The sequence below is a fragment of the Procambarus clarkii genome, chromosome 18 (genome assembly GCF_040958095.1).
Source record: "Procambarus clarkii isolate CNS0578487 chromosome 18, FALCON_Pclarkii_2.0, whole genome shotgun sequence".
NCBI classification, from domain to species: domain Eukaryota; kingdom Metazoa; phylum Arthropoda; class Malacostraca; order Decapoda; family Cambaridae; genus Procambarus; species Procambarus clarkii.
In genome coordinates, this window is record NC_091167.1 from 16,446,673 (window position 1) to 16,470,603 (window position 23,931).

Sequence of the window (23,931 nt, forward strand, 5' to 3'; positions counted from 1 at the left end):
GACAGCCCCCACAGTACTGTCACACAAGCAACAGACAGCCCCCACAGTAGTCACACAAGCAACAGACAGCCCCCCACAGTACTGTCACACAAGCAACAGACAGCCCCCCACAGTACTGTCACACAAGCAACAGACAGCCTCCACAGTAGTCACACACGCTACAGACAGCCCCACAATAGTCACACAAGCAACAGACAGCCCCCCACAGTACTGTCACACAAGCAACAGTCAGCCCCCCACAGTACTGTCACACAAGCAACAGACAGCCCCCACAGTAGTCACACATGCTACAGACAGCCCCACAATAGTCACACAAGCAGCAGACAGCCCCCACAGTAGTCACACAAGCTACAGACAGCCCCACAATAGTCACACAAGCAGCAGACAGCCCCCACAGTAGTCACACAAGCTACAGACAGCCCCTCAATAGTCACACAAGCAGCAGACAGCCCCCACAGTAGTCACACAAGCTACAGACAGCCCCACAATAGTCACACAAGCAGCAGACAGCCCCCACAGTAGTCACACAAGCAACAGACAGCCCCCCACAGTACTGTCACACAAGCTACAGACAGCCCCCACAGTAGTCACACAAGCAACAGACAGCCCTCACAGTAGTCACACAAGCTACAGACAGCCCCCACAGTACTGTGACACAAGCAACAGACAGCCCCCACAGTAGTCACACAAGCTACAGACAGCCCCACAATAGTCACACAAGCAACAGACAGCCCCACAGTACTGTCACACAAGCAACAGACAGCCCCACAATAGTCACACAAGCAACAGACAGCCCCACAGTACTGTCACACAAGCAACAGACAGCCCCCACAGTAGTCACACAAGCAACAGACAGCCCCCCACAGTAGTCACACAAGCAACAGACAGCCCCCACAGTAGTCACACAAGCAACAGACAGCCCCACAGTACTGTCACACAAGCAACAGACAGCCCCACAGTACTGTCACACAAGCAACAGACAGCCCCACAGTACTGTCACACAAGCACCAGACAGCCCCCACACAGTACTGTCACTCAAGCAGCAGACAGCCCCCACAGTAGTCACTCAAGCAACAGACAGCCCCCACAGTACTGTCACACAAGCACCAGACAGCCCCCACACAGTACTGTCACTCAAGCAGCAGACAGCCCCCACAGTAGTCACTCAAGCAACAGACAGCCCCCACAGTACTGTCACACAAGCAACAGACAGCCCCCACAGTACTGTCACACAAGCAACAGACAGCCCCCACAGTACTGTCACACAAGCAACAGACAGCCCCCCACAGTACTGTCACTCAAGCACCAGACAGCCCCCCACAGTACTGTCACTCAAGCACCAGACAGCCCCCAGAGTACTGTCACACAAGCTACAGACAGCCCCCACAGTAGTCACACAAGCAACAGACAGCCCCCACCGTAGTCACACAAGCTACAGACAGCCCTCACAGTAGTCACACAAGCTACAGACAGCCCCCACAGTACTGTGACACAAGCAACAGACAGCCCCCACAGTAGTCACACAAGCTACAGACAGCCCCACATTAGTCACACAAGCAACAGACAGCCCCACAGTACTGTCACACAAGCAACAGACAGCCCCCCACAGTACTGTCACACAAGCAACAGACAGCCCCCACAGTAGTCACACAAGCTACAGACAGCCCCACAATAGTCACACAAGCAGCAGACAGCCCCACATTAGTCACACAAGCAACAGACAGCCCCACAGTACTGTCACACAAGCAACAAACAGCCCCCCACAGTACTGTCACACAAGCAACAGACAGCCCCCACAGTAGTCACACAAGCTACAGACAGCCCCACAATAGTCACACAAGCTACAGACAGCCCCACAATAGTCACACAAGCAGCAGACAGCCCCCACAGTAGTCACACAAGCAACAGACAGCCCAACAGTACTGTCACACAAGCAACAGACAGCCCCACAGTACTGTCACACAAGCACCAGACAGCCCCCACAGTACTGTCACACAAGCAGCAGACAGCCCCCACAGTACTGTCACACAAGCACCAGGCACCCCCCCCCCCCCCCCCGTCACATACCAGAAACATGGGCTTATCTCCACTCAACATATTGTTGTTTAATTAACCCAATTTACAGTATACAATTTTCTCCCCATTATAATAAGTATTTTAATAAAGATGTTACATATATTACAGTATAATTGTACTACTCATTATTATACAATGTTCATGTTCATTATGCTCAACGGTGGCCGAGTTGGTTAGTACCTGTACTAGTGATTGATGAAGATTAAGCCACCCGAGAGGTGGCACGGGCATGAATAGCCCGTAAATGTGTCAATAATATTCTCATTAATACATCACGTTAACGCGTGCTCTTTAAGCATCATTCATTATTCTATAACCGTCTTTCAACATTAATTTCTCAATGAACAATGGCACAGGCTTTTACCGGTTGATATGAAGTATTTTGTTCAAACTTTAGGCACCATTTTATATCTGTAATGAACCCAATAGGCACAACATCTATGAGTAATATTGGTTCGACGTTGATTCAACGTTGGTTCGACGTTGGTTCGACGTTGGTTCGACGTTGATTCGACGTTGGTTCGACGTTGGTTCGACGTTGATTCGACGTTGATTCGACGTTGGTTCGACGTTGGTTCGACGTTGGTTCGACGTTGATTCGACGTTGGTTCGACGTTGGTTCGACGTTGATTCGACGTTGGTTCGACGTTGGTTCGACGTTGATACTGTTAATGAAGCACGCTTTGCCCGCTTTGAATGATCTCCTAGTGACATAATGTTCAATTCCTCAGGACGAGTCGTATGTGGGGCCAGCGGTCGATATTTGGGCCTTGGGAGTTCTGCTCTACTTCATCTTAACTGCTGACATGCCTTTCAAGGTGGGTTATGTGTCACCCAAGGTGGGTTATGTGTCACCCAAGGTGGGTTATGTGTCACCCAAGGTGGGTTATGTGTCACCCAAGATGGGTTATGTGTCACCCAAGGTGGGTTATGTGTCACCCAAGGTGGGTAATGTATCACCCAAGGTGGGTTATGTGTCACCCAAGGTGGGTTATGTGTCACCCAAGGTGGGTTATGTGTCACCCAAGATGGGTTATGTGTCACCCAAGGTGGGTTATGTGTCACCCAAGGTGGGTAATGTATCACCCAAGGTGGGTTATGTGTCACCCAAGGTGGGTTATGTGTCACCCAAGGTGGGTTATGTGTCACCCAAGATGGGTTATGTGTCACCCAAGATGGGTTATGTGTCACCCAAGGTGGGTTATGTGTCACCCAAGGTGGGTTATGTGTCACCCAAGGTGGGTTATGTGTCACCCAAGGTGGGTTATGTGTCACCCAAGATGGGTTATGTGTCACCCAAGATGGGTTATGTGTCACCTAAGATGGGTTACATGTGTTCGAAGATGGGTTAGGCAGTTCCTTAATGTATCAGGTTAAGGACCTGCCCGAAACGCTATGCATGTTAGTGGATTAGAATGAATGTAAGAACACCAATGTTAAGTCCTCTCACAACACAATGTTCCTTCTTGTACATAAATAAATAAATAAATAAGTAAATAGATGTGTAAATGTTTCATTCAAAGTGATCTGCTACCAAAAATGTTTGCCAAATATCCCCAGTTTGCTAACTGTAGGTAGTAACTAAGTGATTGTAACCTATCCACCGCTGCCCGCTGGATGGGGGGCGGTGTGCAGGACAAACATATCAATTGGGACATTATGACATTACCTCTCCACACAATAATAATAATAATAAATTTATAAAAAGATACAATGGGTTGTGAGATTACATAAGATTGGCATTTTTATATTCTTGCAAAGCCACTAACACGCATATCATTTCGGGCAGGTCCTTAATCTAACATATCAGGTTAGATGAAAAGGTACATTGTAGCAAGGTTTTAATATCGTCAAATAACTACAATGTAAGTTGACAGAGGTGATTACACCGGCGAAGATATATGTCCTAAGTACTAATATTGGGGAAGTTGGTAGTACAAGATACAGTGTGAGTTTGTAGCACAAGGTAGGAAACTATGAGGATGAAATTAGGTACTTTTTGGTTTTACTTTTAAACAGGACATGGGTTGGACAATTTTTTAATTCATGTTACTTAACAGTGAAATAGGTACCTGGGAGTTAGTCAGCTGTCACGGGCTGCTTCCTGGGGGTGGAGGCCTGGTCGAGGACCGGGCCGCGGGGACACTAAAGCCCCGAAATCATCTCAAGATAACCTCAAGATATCAGGGAGTGAGTTCCATGGACTAGGCCCTTTTATTTGCATGGAGTGTTTGCAGAGATTTAGTCTGACTCTTGGGATATCAAATAGATATTTATTTCTGGTGTGGTGTTCATGGGTTCTATTACACCTAAAAAACCAGCGTTGAATGTAATGAAACGCCATTTTCTGGGTGAGTCCCGGAGGCTCCCCGGAGCTATCCCAGGCTGCGCAGCTCCCCCCTCCCCAGGAGGGGGAAGGGGGAGCCCCAGAATCCTCTACGCCAGCTACCCACACCTCAGTTCTTGAGGCTGGATGTCAAAAACGCGAAAAAAAAACGCCGACCGGAGGGAGGGATGCCAGGGAGCCTCCAGGACTCACCCAGAAAATGGCGTTTCATGACATTCAACGCTGGTTTTCTGGGGGGAGCCCCGTCGGCTCCCCAGAGCTAACTACCCACTGACGGAAAAAGAGGGACTTACCCAGGAGGCAGTCGTCGCTCACTCCTCAACTTGAAGCCGAGACAACTGGCTGCAACCACCGAACCAAAGCAACACAGGCCCGACGGGGCCCAGGGACATTCACAAGGTAACGAGCAGCCAGGACCCTGTTCGACCGCCAAAATTCCCGCGCCCGAATATCAGACCAAGACATATTCCCAAAGACGGCAGCAAGAGCCGCGAACTTACGAATGTCATGGGCACGGGGATGGACCGCAGGCTGGCTAGACTTAATAACTCTGCGGACGACCTGAGAGACCCAAACCTGTGAACAGGGAAGAAGGGAAATCGGATCAACCCACAGCGCGTCCCTGGACACAGAAGCCGTGGCGCGCTAGTAACGGCGAAGCGCCACAACTGGACACAAAACATGATGCACCCCCGGCCTGACCAACCAAGCATCAACTACCCACGGACCCCTCCGGAACATGATAAACTCAAGTAAAAAAACCCATACGCGAAGACTCGAGGAGAAGATGGAACCAGCCACATGATGTACCGGCCCGATCTGAAAGAGGCGGAGCCGCGGGAAAACCCTCGAGTTCGGACACCGAGCAACCAGTGCCTGAAACCAAGGCTGGGCCGGCCACCAAGGGGCCAGAAGGACAACTCTCCCCTAGTAAGTCTCTAAGCGAGTCAGGACCTAGAGCAACAGCCGAACTGGGGGAAAGAGGTACAGGAACCCCCACCTCGCCCAGTCTAGCCGAAAGGCATCGACCCCGACGGCCTCGCGATCGGGGAAGGGTGTCGCATACACGGGAAGATGTCGCGACCACGCCAACGCGAAGAGGTCCACCTCAGGGCGCCCGAACGTCTGGTAAAGCCAATGGAAGGACTCGCCATCGACCGTCCACTCTGTGGAGAGGGGAACGAAGCGAGACAGGGCGTCGGCCAAGACGTTGGACACTCCCTGTACGTGAACCGCCAGGAGAGCCAAATCCCGAGAACTCAGCAGATGAGTCACCCAAAGCGACCAACCCCAAAGAGACAAGGACTGCATCGAACCCCAGCGGTTCAGGCAATGAACCACCGGAGAGCAGTCCGAATGGAGCCAAATCGTTGATCTGCGGGCCACCTGAATCCTCCCAAGAGTGAACCACACTGCCGCGAACTCCTGCACCTTGCTGTGAGCTCAATGGAAGGACGGATCCCAACGCCCCTGGCCGGTCTGGTGAGCACTGGTCACAAAACCCCAACCGAGAGACGATGCATCTGTGTACACATCGAGCGAGGGCTCGGGTAGGCGCCAAGGCACTGAACCCCGAAAAACCCGAAGAGGAAGCTGGTGACGCAGCAACCGACGCAAGGCCCCTTGGGGTCGAACTCTGCGATCGCGAGAGAGGCGGAAGGGGGGACCCCGAAGGAACCAGAACACCCGACGAAGCCAAACCCGACCTGGCGGGTAGACCACCATCGCGAAGTTCAGGCTCTCGCACAGCCCCTCGAGCAACCGCTGGGTGACCCGAGGGCCCACCAGAAACAGACAAAGGCGGGACCGCAGCCGCAGGAGAGACTCCGGAGGGAGAGACAAGGAGGCGGTTCGAGAGTCCCAAACGAGACCCAGCCAAGTCCGAACCTGAGAGGGAACCAAATGGGACTTCCTCCAGTTCACCAAGAACCCGAACCCGGCGAGCTGGGAAAGAACGAAATCCCTGGCTAACAAGCAAGCTGACCGACTGGGAGCCCAAACCAGCCAGTCGTCGAGGTAGGCCAACACCCGAACACCTAGGAGATGCAAACGAGCCACCACAACCCGTGTAAGGCGACGCGAGGTGCAAGTTCAACCCGAACGGGAGACAACGAAAGGGGTAACTCAGACGCCCCACAACAAAACCGAGCTAGTCCCTAAACCGTGGATGAATCGGGACATGCCAATAAGTGTCCCGGAGATCCAGGGACACCATCCAAGCACCCGGCTCCAAGAGGAGCCGAACTTGAGACAGCGTAGTCATCCGAAAGGAGGGGCGATGAACCCAGGAGTTCAGATGCGACAAGTCCAGAATGAACCGCAGGTCCGCGCAGTCCTGTTTCGGAACCGGAAACAGACGGGAAACCCATCTGAAGGACGACGTCGTTTTGACGACGCCCAAGCGTACCCACTTCAAGACGACTCGACAGAGCGCAGGGAAAGAAACCTGCATGCCCTGCCAGCCCCGACCCCCCCAAGGGGGAAGGGGCCACCCAACGCCACTGCAGGCTGCCAGACACGACCCGAAAGGCCCACGAATCGTGGGACCAGGCGCAGGCGAACAGCACAAGCTGCCCCCCCCCCATTGCTCAGTCAATGGGGCAAACTGCGAAAGGGCCGGCGACCCTTACAAGACCCAGAACCCCGCACAGAGCGAACACCGTGCTGACCAGACGAGGGAGGGTCCAGAGTAGGAGCCGAACCCGAACCTGACACCAGAGGCCTACCACGACGAGAGGAACCCCGAGCCCTGGCACGACCCTTCCGGGAAGACCCACCCCGGGACCTCCAGAAAACCAACAAGTCCGACATCGGACGACAAGCTGCCAACGCAGCCTGAATAAATTGCGCCATGGCCGACTCCTCAAACAGAAGAGGACAAAAAGGTGAAGAACGCCTAAGAGCCAGAGCCCAAGCAGATTCCACAGAGGAACCCAGCACTGTCTGCCGACACGCGAGACGGGAAGCATAAAACAGGGAAACCGCATCCCGCAAAATCGGCGTGAACAGCTTCAACAAGGCAGCCGACGAACGCACAGCCGAGGACAAGGTGCCGGACCCCGGGACGGACCGAAGCGACCTCACATCCTCCACGAGCCAATCCGAGGACAGCTCCAGGAGGGAAAAGAACTGCAAGGCTGAAGCAAAAAAATCCCCGGGCGTGCAAGTCCTCCACAGTGAGCGCCGCCAAAAGGGTGGGAACCTACACATGGAGCTGAATAACGCCCACATCGCGGGGAAGGGCAGGGGCAAACAAGCACTTATTCAGGTACTCAAGATCGCCCCCCAGGAAAACCTGAAGCATTGTGGAAGCTTCCCGCCACTCCAGCGTGCCGAAACGACAGAAGGAATGCCAGGAATCCAGAACAAACAATGGGCAGTCTGCTAACCAGGAAGACTCCGGAACCTCGTAACGGAGCCAGAAAGGGAACGAAGTCCCAAACCTGAACTCGGACGGATCCATTTCCGAGGCATAATCCGGATCACGCAGGAGGTAAGCTGCAAAGGCAGCCCGCACCACACCGGGTTGGATGCGATAAGCCGAAAACCTCCGGAAAGACGGAACCGACGTACCCAGGGAAACACGGAACCGATCCCGGGGAGGGGCCGACACCAAATCCAACTCGTACACAGAGGGGGGAAAAGAAAACCCCACTCCTTGTAACAATAAGCCCCGCTCAGAGGGAAGAAAATCCCGGGCGGGGTCCAGCGGGGCCCAAGGCCCCCAAGTCAGCCCCTCCCCAGCCTTGAGGTCCTTCACAACAGGACCCAAGGCCGAGTCATTTCCCCAAGCCCCGACCCCACAAGACAAGGACGGAGCAGCTGGAAAAGCTGGAGGAAGGGGGGCCCACTGGTCAGACCCAGAAGCTTCGGCTGGGAGACAAGACTCGAATGCCTCTGCCACCCCCCCGGAAGGGGCACCCCCCCGAAGCTGCCCGAGTCTCGAGATCAAGTAACCCCTGCTCCAACCCCGAAACCCTCAGACGCTTCGGGGCCGGAAGCAGGGGGGGGGGGGGACCAGAATGAACAGAAGGGGAAGGACGAGGAGGTGCGGACTGAACCACGATCGAAGCGACCCCCATCCACAAGTCCGGGTATCGAAAAACAAAGCCGGGCAACCCTGGGGCATCCGGATGAGCAACCAACCGAGCGCGTTGCAACAGACGAAACTTAGAGTGCAACACACGCACCGCCTGTACCCGAAGAGAATCATTAGAGGATTGGGTAAACTGAGTCACAAGCATGCAGCAACACTCACAGGACTCAGGGTCGAAAGTATCACCGACCCAACAGGAAGCGTGGCAGAGGCAAAAACAATGAGGGTCACCCTGAGACAAGGGGACCAAGCAACCCTCAAACTCGCACACAGCGAGCGGGGACTCCGGGGTCACATCCATCGGACCCACATGCCCCCTAGGGGATTCCCAGGGTCCTAAGCGTTTACTTTAAGAGGACTCGCGCTCAGGTAGTCCCAGGCAGGGCGCTGCTAACCGGCGCCCAAAACTACCAAGCGAACTTCTATAGCTGTACCCCAGGAACCTACCTTGAGGTTACCTTGAGGTGCTTTCGGGTATTAGCGTCCCCGCGGCCCGGTCGTCGACCAGGCCTCCTGGTTGCTGGACTGATCAACCAGGCTGTTGGACGCGGCTGCTCGCAGCCTGACGTATGAGTCACAGCCTGGTTGATCAGGTATCCTTTGGAGGTGCTTATCCAGTTCTCTCTTGAACACTGTGAGGGGATTGCCAGTTATGCCCCTTATGTGTAGCAGAAGCGTGTTGAACAGTCTCGGGCCTCTGATGTTGATAGAGTTCTCTCTCAGAGTACCTGGTTGATACCTGGTTGATGGGGTTCTGGGAGTTCTTCTACTCCCCAAGCCCGGCCCGAGGCCAGGCTCGACTTGTGAGAGTCTGGTCCACCAAGCTGTTGCTTGGAGCGGCCCGCAGGGCCACATACCCACCACAGCCCGGCTGATCCGGAATTTCTCTTAGAAAACCATCCAGTTTTCTCTTGAAGATGTCCACGGTTGTTCTGGCAATATTTCTTATAGTCGCTGGGAGGACGTTGAACAACCGTGGACCTCTGATGTTTATACAGTGCACTCTGATTGTGCCTATGGCACCTCTGCTCTTCACTGGTTCAATCTTGCATTTTCTTCCATATCGTTCACTCCAGTACGTTGTTATTTTATTGTGTAGATTTGGGACCTGACCCTCCAGTATTTTCCATGTGTATATTATTTGGTATCTCTCTCGTCTCCTTTCTAGAGAGTACATTTGGAGAGCTTTGAGACGATCCCAATAATTTAGGTGTTTTATCTCGTCTATGCGTGCCGTATATGTTCTCTGTATTCCCTCTATTTCTCTATATACCTGTTGCACCTCTGCTTTTCAACGGGGGTTTTCGGCACATCCTGCCATGTCTTCTGGTCTCATGTGATGTTATTTCTGTGTGCAGGTTTGGGACCAGCCCCTCTAATATTTTCAACGTGTAAATTATTATGTATCTCTCCCGCCTGCGCTCAAGGGAGTACAGATTTAGGCTCTTTAGTCGGCCCCAATAGTTTAGATGTTTTACTGAGTGGATTCTAGCAGTAAAGGATCTCAGCACGCTCTCCAGGTCAGCAATTTCTCCATCTTTGCAAGGGGCTGTCTTTGTGCAGCAGTATTTCACTCTAGAGAGCACAAGCGTTTTGAAAAGTATCATCATTGGTATAGCATCTCTAGTGTGAAAAGTTCTTGTTATCCAACCTGTCATTTTTCTTGCAGTTGTGACGGCTACTGTATTGTGTTCTTTAAAAGTAAGGTCTTCCGACATGAGTACACCCAGATCCTTTACATTGCATTTTCGTTCTATGTTATGATTTGCCTGAGTTTTGTACGTGGTTTCCGTTTTTATATTTTCATTTTTTTCCATAGCGCATGAGCTGGAACTTATCTTCGTTAAACACCATATTATTTTCTGTAGCCCATAGAAAGACCTGATCTACATCTGACTGGAGGTTTGCCGTGTCCTCTATGTTGCCTACTCTCATGAAGATCCTAGTGTCATCTGCAATGGATGATACAGTGCTATAGGTTGTGTTCTTGTCTATGTCTGATATGAGGATGAGAAAAAGTACTGGAGCAAGCACAGTACCCTAGGGGACTGAGCTCTTCACGGTTGATGGGCTGGATTTTATTTTGTTGACTATTACACATTGGGTTCTGTTGGTCAGGAAATTATAGATCCATCTGCCTATTTTTCCGGTAATTCCTTTTGAACGCATTTTATGTGCAATAACACCATGGTCACATTTATCAAAAGCTTTTGCGAAATCTGTGTAAATTACATCAGCGTTTTGTTTATCTTCCATAGCATCTAATGCCATATCATAGTGGTCCAGCAACTGCGACAGGCAAGAGCGCCCTGTTCTGAAACCATGTTGTCCGGGGTTATGGAGATGCTGTGATTCCATGTATTTTGTGATCTTACTTCTTAGCACTCTCTCAAAAAATTTTATGATGTGCGATGTTAGTGCTATCGGTCTGTAATTTTTTGCCTCTGCCTTATTTCCTCCTTTATGAAGTGGTGCTATCTCTGCTGTTTTTAGTATATCAGGAATAACGCCAGTATCGAGGCTTTGTCTCCACAGAATGTGGAGGGCCTGCGATAGTGTTTTTTTTACAGTTCTTGATGAATATGGAGTTCCAAGAATCCGGGCCTGGTGCAGAGTGCATAGGCATACTGTTTATGGCTTCTTCAAAATCTAGTGGGGATAGGGTGACGTCTGATTTATGGTTTGATGTTGGTATCATATCCATGAAATATTCATTTGGGTTATCAATCTTTAGTGCGTTTAATGGCTTGCTGAAAACAGAGTCGTACTGCTTCCTCAGTAGCTCGCTCATTTCTTTGTTGTCATCGGTGAAAGTTCCATCTCCCTTTCGCAGGGGCCCGATACTAGATGTGGTTTTTTATCTTGATTTTGCATAGGAGAAAAAATATTTCGGATTTCTCTCTATTTCACTGATGGCCTTTTGCTCTCTTTGCCTCTCCTGGGTTTTGTATGATTCTTGTAGCTTCCGTTCAATTGTTTCTATTTCTCTACCTAACCTTCTTCGCCGTTCTTGAGATAGGGTGCGACTCTCAAGTTGTTCCGAGATTCGTTTTCTTCGCCTATATAGGGAACGACGTTCCCGTTCCAATCTGCATCTCTTCCTCTTTTTTCTTAGGGGTATGCGGTTTGAACATATTTCTAGTGCTACTGAGCTTATTTTTTCCAGGCACTGGTTCAGGTTTGCATTTTCTAGCTGTTCTTCCCAGTTTATTTCTGTGAAGTCCTGATTTATTTGCTCCAAGTTTATCTGTTTATTATTGAAGTTGAATTTGCTGAAATCTCCTCCACCGGGAATCTGGACTGGTTTTGAAGGTCTACTCCCCATGGTTGTCATAACTTCAATTAAATTGTGATCTGAGTAACAGGTATTTGTAATCATTATGTTCCCGATCAATTCATCATTATTAGTGAAAATGAGGTCCAGCGTGTTCTCCTTCCTAGTTGGTTCTACTATTTGCTGGTTTAAGGCAAACTTATCGCACATCTGTAGCAGGTCATTTGCATGTGCCTGTTCATTTAGGCTACTTCCTGGTATTCTTTCTGATATTACTGTATTAGCCAGTTGCTTCCATTTCAGGTGCCGTAGGTTGAAGTCCCCAAGCAGGATGATGTTCGGAGCTGGATTAGTGAGGTTTTCCAAGCAGTGTTCTATTTTCATTAGTTGGTCTTTAAACTGCTGAGGGTTTGCCTCCGGTGACTTATATACAAGGACAACAACTACATTTAGAATCTCTATTTTGATTATCAGCACTTCCACCATATCATTTGAGGTGTTTAGCAGCTCAGTACAGATGAGTGTGTCTTTGATGTAGAGGCTGACCCCACCCTGAAGCCAGTGTTTCCTATCACATCTGAAGAGATTGTATTCTGAGATCAATATTTCACCATCATGGTAGTCCTTTGTGTGGGTTTCTGTTAGGGCTGCAAACACTGCATTTACCTCATGAAGGAGACCATCTATAAAGTGAACTTCGTTGGATTTGCGTGTTTTTATACCCTGGATGTTGGCAAATATAAATGATGTTATCGTGTTAGTGGAAGTGCTGGAAGCCTTACTTGGTGTTAATATCTGAGGCTCTGATAAGGAGGCCACTGTGTCTGCGTCCAGGGTGTGTTGTTTTGGAAGTGATTCTTCCAGTTTTGGTAGTAGGACGGGTGTTGTGTGGTGTAGTACCTGTGTGCTTGTTGATAATTTGTATTCCAGTCTTGTGGGTATCGCCCTCAGGACGTGTACACTCACGGGGACCTAGCAGGGGGCGCCACCGAGGAGAACCGTGGAAGGGCAAAAACTAATGGAATAATATGACAGAACCCGCCACCAGGCATAAACAAAAAGAAAAACAAAACCCAGAAGAGGACAGCTAACCCCAAGGAACAGAGCCAGCCACTATGTCCGGAATACAAGCTGAGCAGCACCGTGCGCCCCTACCAGTGCAAACTGCCTCTTACCTGCCGGTAACAAGGGAGAACAGAACACCCAAGAGCCCAACAGGCGGCCGAAAAACCGAAAGGTAAAACGGACCAGCAGAGGCAGACCCCGAGGAGCCTGTGGAAGGTGGCCCCAAGCCCCAAGGGCAGTACTTACAGGGCACCTAGGGAAGGCAGCCCTAGGCGCATGCAGCCCGAGTACTGAAGATAACTCCTGGCTCTCGCACCCACAAAACAAACACCACACGCAAAGCACAGTGCAGTAGCGACACCGGAGCCAGAGCACACGACCTTCGCCTATAGCATCAGCCTCAAGAACTGAGGTGTGGGTAGCCAGCGTGGAGGGTCTGGGGCTCCCCCTTCCCCCTCCCGGGGAGGGGGGAGCTGCGCAGAGAGCGGCGGCGGTGTGTGACGTCACACTAGTTTGCTTGTTTTCAGTTGGGGAGTTCTATCCACTAGTTCGGTTTTAGGTAGCAATTTTAACCAGAATAGGGGTTTGTTTTGAGGCGCTTACCTTTCTGGGTGCCTGTTCCGGTCGATGGCAGACATAGAATGCTTCCAACCACACGGGGGCTTCTATAGGCCATTGCTCCCCTTGCCTCTCTGAGGGGGCCCGGTTCTGGCCGTGGTCCCCGGTAGGCCTAAGAACTCCATACACATGACTGATGCCAAAGTCTGACATTAGCATATCAGCCTGGGATAGCTCCGGGGAGCCGACGGGGCTCCCCCCTCAGAAAGGAAAAGTTTCAGATCAAGATTAGCATTTAGGAACAAGGTTTTGTACATGTAGATAGCACATGAGAATGTGTGGAGTGAATGTATGTTTAGCATATTAAGGGACAAGGCATAGCATGAAAAAGAATTAATAGAAAATGAACAAGTATAAAGGGGTAATACTTAAAATTAAATAAACTATGGTAACATTTCTTGAATTGTTGAAAGATTTGAAAATAAATGATAATAGGCATAGACTACAGTACTACATTACAGAACCTGTAGTTTTAACAACAGTACAGTAATAATATTTAAAATTAATAACAGCAGCAAAAATATACATTTAGTAAATATAAATTTAGCAAAGCCACTAGAAAGAACGCTGACCATTTAGGGCATAATATAAAATAAATCAGTAAAAAGTTAAATTTTTAATTGGGGTTTACACTTATCAATAAACAAGACGCTAACGTATAAGACTTTAATTGATAACTTAGCACATAATGATATTAATAATAATTTATTTGCAAGAAAGTACAATGGGTTGGCAAGATTACATAAGATTAGTACAGTATTTATACATTCATGCTAAGCCACTAACACGTATAGCATTTCGGGCAAGACCTTAATAATCTAACATATCAGGTAAGATGAAAGGGTACATTATAGCAAGGTTTTTATTTCAACAAATGCCAGAGGTGATTACACTGGTAAGGACACTGTCAACCACCAAAACCTTCTTCTTAAATTGCAACATTATGGAGTCAGAGGTCACTCCCTGCAGTACCTTAAGTCTTACCTTACTGACAGGCTCCAGTATGTTTCTGTGAATAATTCAATTTCTCCCACCCTATCCACAAGGGTGGATAGGGTGGTGAGGTGTATCTCACATCTCCCACCCTAACCTCAAGCCTATCATCACTCAGCAAAAATCTGCTATCAGAACTATAACAAACTCTGTCTTCAGACAACACACAGCCCCTCTGCTTAAGGCCCTTAAAGCTCTGTATCATTTGGTACATTTCTGAACAATTTATATGTTGCTTACTTCATGTTTAGATTTAAGTGTCTACCTCATCTGACACTTAAACCTCTGTAAACAACCTAACTGTTTTGTCTTGAGTTCTGTCTGAAACACTGCGTACTAGCGGCCTTATGCATTGTACTTATCTTACCTATGTATCTTTCTTTATTCATGTATCATATGTATGTACACTTGTATAAATAGAATATTATGTACTGTATTATGTATTATTATTATTGCTATTATTTAATAAAAACCCACACTTATGTCAAGATTTACACCCAGTCTTTCGCACTCTTCTGAGTGCTTTGTCAAGGTCTGAGTGCAGGATGTGGTTAGGATGAGACTTACATCCCAACGACTAATCAGTTGAGGTGTAAAGTCGTTGAGATGTAAGTCTCATCCTAACCACATAATCAGACTTTGACAAAGCACTCAGAAGAGTACGAAAGACTTGGTGTAAATCTTTACATAAATTTCACAGATTACATAAGTGTTGGTTTTTATCCTCTGTTATTATGTCTGCGAGAACACATTATTATTATTATTATTATTTCAAGGCACACAAAAATCACAATAATATGATATATCAAATGAACAAATTCATATATTTGTTCATTTGATATATCACGTTAGTGTGATTTCTGTATGTATTGAAATAGAGGCAGAGATAGAACTATTTGGTTGACAGAGACCGAGTGCATGAGGGGAAGTGTGAGAAACTCCCGGTTAGGCTTTAGTAGAAGCCTCGGGATCCTCGTGAGGGCAGGACCACTCCAGTTTGCTATTCTTTTGGTCATGTCGTGGTACAGTTGACTAAGGCACATCTGGGAACACTCAGCACATAGGTTTGAACCCTCATCAAGGCCCTCGTGGATTTGTTCATTATTATTATTATTTTATAAAGCTTCTAAATATGCACAACATTTCTGGCATAACTTAAGCTAATGAATTTAAGAACTGTGTCGATACAGCTTCATGATGAATTTTTGAAGATAATACACTGTACAGTATACTAAAATAATGATTGGGTAATTAACAAATGTAAATATTGTATAAGGCATTTACTGTATAAAGGTCTATATATCACGCCATATTAGCATGACGTGATGAGTATAGACATTATTGTCATGCCATGCAAACCAGGCATGACAGGGCGGACCTCATCGAAACCTTTGATGTAACGCCAGATTGTTCACCACTGAACAATTTGGAGGATGTCGATCTGGTCAATTTCTTCAAAAGGTCAGATGTAACACGAACGAGGAGCAACGGGTTCAAGCTCAACAAGCCACTATGTAGGACAGAAAACAGGAGAGGCTTTTTCACCCCATAGGGTTGTAAACCCGTGGAACCGCCTACCCGCTGAAGCCGTAACGGCCAAAACTCGGCTGGGTTTTAAAATTCAAATGGAAAAGTTCATCAGGGCAAATGGGGGGACTGTTGACAAACTGCCGGCTTCCTGTCCTCATCGAGGCCACTAGTATTTTTGGCCCTCAGGTAAAATTCAGGTAAACTCAGGTAAATATTCAATATACCTTCCACTATATGACCCTTGTTTATCTAACCACAGCCTCGTAGACACAAAAAATGTCTTGGGAATATCAATCATTTTACATTTTCAAGTTTATATTTGACGTGATAACATTATTATTATTACATTTAGCATCAGACTGTTGAAGCAGATGTCAATGAATTTCCTTCCTGCATTGTTATTTGGTAAAATATTCCCAGTGCATTAGATGTGTTTACATCAGCACAGGAGCCTGTTCATTGCTATTCATATATGCTAATATAGATCTTTATCTTCAGGCAAACACGGTAGCTGGGTTGAAGCGGCACATTTTGGCCGGAGCGTTTATCACGCCCGATCATGTCTCCCCTGCAGCTACAGACCTCATTGCTCGCCTCCTGGTGCAAGAGCCAAGTGAGAGGCCTGGTACTGACACTATTGCTGCTCACACCTGGCTAGCAACAGCCCCCTCCCAACCCACGCCACTGCCGCTATATGTCTTGGCACCTACCCTATCTGCTCAGGATTCAGCTGATGTAGAGGTAATCTAGGAGTCATTTAGGTAACCCAATTAACCGGTTAATTGTTTGTACTTTCTGATTTTGCTTTCTAATTTTTGGTTACAGACACTTTGGGCTTACAGTAAAGCTTTGTTACCAACCTTCATAATGCTAGTTAAAGTCACTGATGTCTGGCAGTGGGGTGGTTACCTTGAGGTGCTTCCGGGGGCTTAGCGTCCCCACGGCCCGGTCGTCGACCAGGCCTCCTATAACTGGGGTGTGCTATAACTGTCAAAACATTGTTGCTGTTCAAAATCCAGCTGGATAAAGTCATCAGGAAAAATGGGGGACGTTAGAGAAACCACTGGCTTCCTGTCCTTGTCGAGGCCAATAGAGTGATAGTGACCCTTAGGTCACTATGTAATTCAATGTACAAGAGTTGGTGGTGTTTTGAATGGTTCTCTGGCACACCTCATCCCCCTTGAGGCTCCAGGTGCAATTGTAGAGCCAATTGCACCTGGGCAGTTCTTCAGCAGTGCACAGTCTAAGTTGAAAGGATTCCACTTTGTTGTCTCCCATCATAACATGGGAGTGTCGTCCACTCTCTCAGACTTACTTCTTTATGCCGTTGATATTTATGGGTTTTGTATGTGCTTGCAGATGGCATCTCTTGTTTTCATCTCAACAGGGATGGAATGGGAGGTGGATAAGGCATCCTTTCTTTGGATATGTGCCAAGTTCTATATCCCATGTAGACTTTCTTGCCTCCATTTGGACCTACAAGCTTCCCGTCTGTCATTCCATTTCCTGACCAAGAAGCATTTGTGTTACATGCAAATCGATGAAATCAGTCGAGATGATGGACTTATTTTCTACAGTCCAGATACTGCAGCCTCTGCTATTGAAGTTGAGAGGTTTGTAAGCTACGTTATTCTACTGGTTTCCATGGTGCCGGTACAGCCCTTTTGAGGCTTTTTCTCCGGTTCATCTCCCTCACAACTACTCGAGTATCGGTTGCTGGAGCTGTTGTGCGGGAGCCTGAACTTTGCATGCATGGGTGTTCCACTGAGCAGGGTGTGGCTTTCGTGGATCTTCTGGTTTATCTGGGTTTGCCCTTTTTGCCACTGCCGCGGCTGTTGGGTTCAAACCTTAATTACCCTTTGTCGGCTGCTGCATCGCCTGGCTTCCTCCTCGGGATTTTCAGCATTCTTTTTCCTTGGTGCCTTCCTCCTCCCTCAGTCAACTTTGCCCGAAAAACTATGCGTACTAGTGGCTGTACAAGAATGTAAGAACTCTTGTATATATAAATAAATAAAAATAAATAACAAATAAAAATAACAGCGTTATGGAAGCTTCAGTTTTGTGTTGGGTCTTTGTGACCAGCACTTGGGAAGTCGCTCAGGGTCGTTAGTTGCACAGTACAGAGTGGGAGTGTGCAGCTGTGTGGCATGCCCAGAGGAAGATTTGGATTCCACTAGGCTCTGTGCTCCGGCTCCATCTGGACTGTGCCCAATGGTTCATTGTCTGAACTGGGAGGACACACTTCGGTCCATTACCCTGTGGAATTGTACATTGTGTGTAGCACTTTTGCTATCTTTTTGTTCTCCATGCAGTTCACTTTTGAGCATGGTCCAATGCTCTTGCGAATGGTCTGTTCCATCTCCCATTTCCACGGAGTGGATTGTCAATACCGCCTCCTTCCAGTGGCTTTGAGAGATGTTCAGGCATCAAGCCTACACAACAAACTGGAATCACACACACACATAATTCATAGTTCATTGTGTTGGGAAACAGGAAGCCAGAGTGTACTCATACACGTTTTGGCTTTTATCAAGGTCCCCCCCCCCCAAGGCCGAATTACTGACCCCACCCAGGATGCAACCCCACAACAAGCTGAGTAACTCCTGAGTACTTACTCACTGCTAGGTGAGAGGAAATGTGCCCAACCATTTCTGTCCCGCCCGGGATTTGAACCCGGAATTCTCAATTGTGCGTCGAGAAAGATAGATAGACCGTACTACCAGGACCTGTAACATGATGCTACACTAAAATGGGAAACAATATAATAAGCAAATGGTCCCCCCCCCCCCCACAGGACATGCAAGTCCAAGGATGCCCAGTACTGAGCCTGAAGCTTTTGGGCTCACCCACAAGTTAACATGACCATAAGCACTTCAAGCTGGTGTGATGACACCAACATCAGGAACATAACTGATTTGGGGAGCTGGCTGGGAACCGGGGCTGGGCCACCTAGTGGTGGTAATCAGTATTAATGAGTTTTTAGCTTGTTTGAGTGACTCAGTTGTACCATGTGACTCATTGTTGCGGTAATTGTTTTGGCGGTTTTCAGGGGTTTGTTTTCTGTGAACCTTCCAGTTGCTTATAAAGCTGTGTTGACTTCCAGGAGGCTTCTTCAGGTGAGGTGGTGGAGTATAACCTGCTCTCTGCACCTCTGTGATGGGGTCAGGTTCTAGCTCTTGTCTCTGGTAGGCTAAACAGAACTATCCCCAACTGATGTGACCTTTTAGCATGAAGCAATCTCAGGAGGATAGCTTCCAGGAGCCACCATGGCTCATCCCATACTTGGTGTATCATTACATTCAGTGCTGGGTTTGTCTCTCCTGGCAGTATTTACTCAAGGATTTCTGGGGAGAGCCCCGTCAGCTCCCAGGAGCTATCCAGGCTGAATAACTTTCTGGCATCGGTCAAGGTGCATGGAGTTCTTGCCTACCAGGGACCACGAGCCAGAACCTGGCCCCCTCAGAGAGGCACGAGGAGCAATGGCCTATAAATACAAAATACAAAAAATACAAATATTTATTCAGGTAAAGTACACACATACAGGGTGAAATACAAAAGTTGATGGATTTATAGATAGAGCTAGTACATACAATGCCTAAAGCCACTATTACGCAAAGCGTTTCGGGCAGGAAAAACACTAAGACTAAAACTTAATACTTAATACTATAGAAACCCCCCTGTGGTTGGAAGCATTCTTATTTTATTTTATTTTATTTTATTTATGCATATACAAGAATGTACATAAGGAATGTGAGGATACAATTATGGTAATTACAGTCTTGTAAAGCCACTAGCACGCGCAGCGTTTCGGGCAGGTCCTTAATCTAAGAAAATTTTAAGGAGGTAAATACTTGCAAAATTTATAGACAAAAAAATGATAACAGATTACATGGAATGAAAAAAAGGAAGATGAGAGAAAATTATAGGTACAGTATATTAAAGCACATAGGTAGCTATGATTGATTGCAATGACAGCTTAAAATGGTAGTTGACAACAAATTGGTAGTCACAATACAGCATATGGCTAGCACATAAAAGAAGACAGCAATGAACACAATGATAAGGTTGTTTGATATTACATAAAAATTAGGAGATTGGGTTACACTAGGTACAGAGCAAATTTAAAGCTCAGTGTAGGAAACTGTGTCTGCGATCTACCTGGACAGGCACCCAGAAAGGTAGGCTCAACGAGTGGACAGAACTCCCCAAACAAAAGTAGGAAACTAGCATGACGTCATCACGTCACCGCGCCGCCGTCTGCGCAACTCCCCCCCCCGGGCACGGGGTACTGCAAGTCTTCTACATTCATAGTGGCCGGCTGTGTTCCGCCTGGGTACACTGTCCTCTTGCGGGGTTTATCTTTTGTTTTTGTTTTCTGCCTGGTGGGAGGGTCTCCCTGTTCTTCACTTCGCTTGAGCAGGGTTTGTGTTTTTTCTCCTGTTTTGGTGGAGTCTCCGGCTTGGCCCCCGTGAGTGTACACGTCCCGAGGGTTCAGCTTTTAGCAGTTTGTTCGGTAGATTTGGGCGCCGGTTCGCAGTACCCTGCCTGTTCTTCCCTTGGCGTGTACACCAAGCTAAGGGCCCTGGAAAACCCCGCGGGAAGCTCCGGAGTCCCGGAGACTCCCTCCGATCGGCGGTGTTTTTCGCGTATTTTCACATCCAGCCTAAAAACTGCCGGTTGGATCGCCGGCGTGGAGAGTCTAGGGCTCCCCCTTCCCCCACCTGGGGGGGGGGTTGCGCAGACGGCGGCGCGGTGACGTCATGCTAGTTTGCTACTTTTGTTTGGGGAGTTCTGTCCACTCGTTCAGCTTTCGGTAGCAATATTTTCACCAGAATAGGGGTCTTTTTTGGGGCGCCTACCTTTCTGGGTGCCTATCCCGGTCGATGGCAGACATAGAATGCTCCCAACCACAGGGGGTTTCTATAGGCCATTGCTCCTCGTGCCTCTCTGAGGGGGCCAGGTTCTGGCTCGTGGTCCCCCAGTAGACAAGAACTCCTAGCACTTTGACTGATGCCAGAAAGTTATACATATCCATTCAGCCTGGATAGTTCCATGGAGCCTCCGGGGACTCACCCAGAAAATGGCGTTTCATTACATTCAACGCTGGTTTTTTATGCATTTTTCTTCAAATATTTAATTAAGAGGCCACTGGAGATGGTGGCCCTCAGGTAAAATTCTGGAAAAAGGTATAGCGAATTCATATTTGTATGGCAGGGCAGTAGTAAGCTAAATGATGCTTCAGCAATAAAGCCTTAATTAGTTTTCATTTAATATTCTAATAATGGTTGCAGGCAGAGGCTGTTTCAACACTTGAAAAGTGGGGAATATCACGAGATGCCCTAGAGGATGGGGCAATCCTGGGTGCACGCTCGCCAGCCCTGGCTACCTACCGCATCCTCCTTCACCGCCTGATGAACCGACCCAGCAGCCCCAGCAGGACGTCCAACAACAACTCCACTGATACCCTAACCTGTTCGGCACCCACCTCCTCACCCTCTACTCCCAGCAAAAATGCATCACCTAGGAGACGGTTGCCCCGGCTGCCGAAGAATGGACATGCGATTAATACAACATATGGAGGAGTGAAATCCCGTGCTTGCATTATTGTGTAGTGTGTTTTAGAGAGGACATACTTCACCTAGGCAATAGTTTGGTTTGGCATGCCTCTCATCTATTACTCATGTAATGAAGGTATCGTTTATTATTTGTTCAATAACCACATCAATGTCATAGAACTGATGATGGGCCTCTGCTGGGTCCTATCATAAAGTAGTCTTATTGGGTTTAATGAGATTAACCAATCATAATTACGTGGCTGTGTCATTTAAGATTAATGCAAGCATCCCTACATTACGTTTAATTTGATCAAATGCAGTACTGTACGTACTGTACCAGTATGGTTCTTTTTATGGTGTACACATATGCCATTGTTATTTTAAGAAATATTTCATGTTTATCAGTGCAAAGGCCAAAGATACATAAATATACCGAAGAGGTACACACACACACACACACACACTGACAAGGGGTTCTAGGAAGGCGGGACACCACGAACGTAGTTCTCGTCCTGTAACTACACTTGGGTAATTACACACACCCCACCCACCCACACACACACACACACACACACACCCCACCCACACACACACCCCACCCACACACACACCCCACCCACACACACACACACACACACACACACACACACACACACACACACACACACACACACACACACACACACACACACACACACATAGAGAGAGAGGTCCTCACAAACAATTGGACAAAGCTCTGGGGTTGTAATCCTAAGGGCCCCCAGGTTCGATTCCCAGTCGAGGCACAAACAAATGGGCAATTTCTTTCACTTGATGCATCTGTTCACCTAGCAGTAAATAGGTGCCTGGGCATTAGACAGCTGCTATGGGTTGCAGCTGATCAACCAGGCTGTGATTCATACGTCAGGCTGCGAGTAGCCGCATCCACCAGCCTGGTTGACCAGATCGTTAACCAGGATGCCTGATCAGAGACCGGGCTGCGGAAACGTTGATTCCCGATATCAACGCAAGGTAACCTTCCTGGGGATGTGTGTGTGTGTGTGTGCATGAGCGGTGAATATGTAGTAGATATGATAGAAGAAAAACAGGTCAGGAGTTGATACATTAGACAACCAATGGCTAGAAAGCCTGGATCCAAGAACTAACAGCTCGATTCTGCAGGCACAGATAGTAAATACAAATAGTAAACACACACACACAGAATGTACTTATCAATTAAGAAGACCTCCTAACAGTTTAAGAGAACCATTAAGGTATTTGTATATTGATGCATATATAACAAAATTCTAACATGTTCACAAATTTTATATATTCTGTACCTGTATATATATATTTCTATACTATAGGAGAAAATGTGTCTGTCTCCCAAATTTGTGGGGGAGATGGTCTTGGGTATGGGATGGATATAGGCTGTCTGGGTAGGCCAAAGTTTAACGATTTAAGAATTAGTGTTAACTATTCACACCTGCATCTGATTTTTTTTTTTTTTTTTTTTTTTTTGAGATATATACAAGAGTTGTTACATTCTTGTACAGCCACTAGTACGCGTAGCGTTTCGGGCAAGTCCTTAATCCTATGGTCCCTGGAATACGATCCCCTGCCGCGAAGAATCGTTTTTTCATCCAAGTACACATTTTACTGTTGCGTTAAACAGAGGCTACAGTTAAGGAATTGCGCCCAGTAAATCCTCCCCGGCCAGGATACGAACCCATGACATAGCGCTCGCGGAACGCCAGGCGAGTGTCTTACCACTACACCACGGAGACTGTCCACGGAGATTCTCATGGATTCAATTCTGGTCAAGTGTGAAATATTGGAGGAGATGACCGAATACTTTTGGTCATCAGAAAACATATTTCCTTGAACACACAAAGTAGCTTCATTGATCTGTGATATTATATATGATGAAAGGGAGAGGAGTTAAGCTGGTGGAGGGGAGGGGGGGATGGAGGATGGAGGCAACATGATGGAAGAGGAAGAGGAGAGGGGCCAGGGATAGGAGGGAACGGAATGGAACTATCAGGAGAAAGTGTGAAAGGGTGAGGGGTCGGGGAAGGGGAGTGGGGAGGACGTAGATAGATGGGTGAATATGTGGATAGATGAGTAGATGGATGGATACATAGATGGGTAGATGGATGGATACATAGATGGGTAGATGGATGGATAAATAGATGGGTAGATGGATGGATACATAGATGGGTAGATGGATGGATACATAGATGGGTAGATGGATGGATACATAGATGGGTAGATGGATGGATAAATAGATGAGTAGATGGATGGATAGAAAGACAATTAGATGGATGGATGGATATATATATAGATGGGTAGATGGATGGATAGATATATGAGTAGATGGATGGATAGATAGATGGAT

At 47.7% G+C, this 23,931-nt stretch overlaps 1 protein-coding gene across 1 annotated transcript in view; it reads left to right on the forward strand.

The window, feature by feature from the left end:
• The window catches only part of LOC123754488 (serine/threonine-protein kinase NIM1), a 414,954-nt gene extending 398,120 nt beyond the window's left edge, over positions 1-16,834 (forward strand). Inside the window, exons 7-8 of the mRNA XM_045736934.2 lie at positions 2,808-2,894; positions 16,498-16,834. Of these exons, the coding sequence (XP_045592890.2) occupies positions 2,808-2,894; positions 16,498-16,749 (339 nt within the window). The 3' untranslated portion in view covers positions 16,750-16,834. The remainder of the gene's footprint in view (positions 1-2,807; positions 2,895-16,497) is intronic.
• Positions 16,835-23,931: the final 7,097 nt, after the last annotated feature.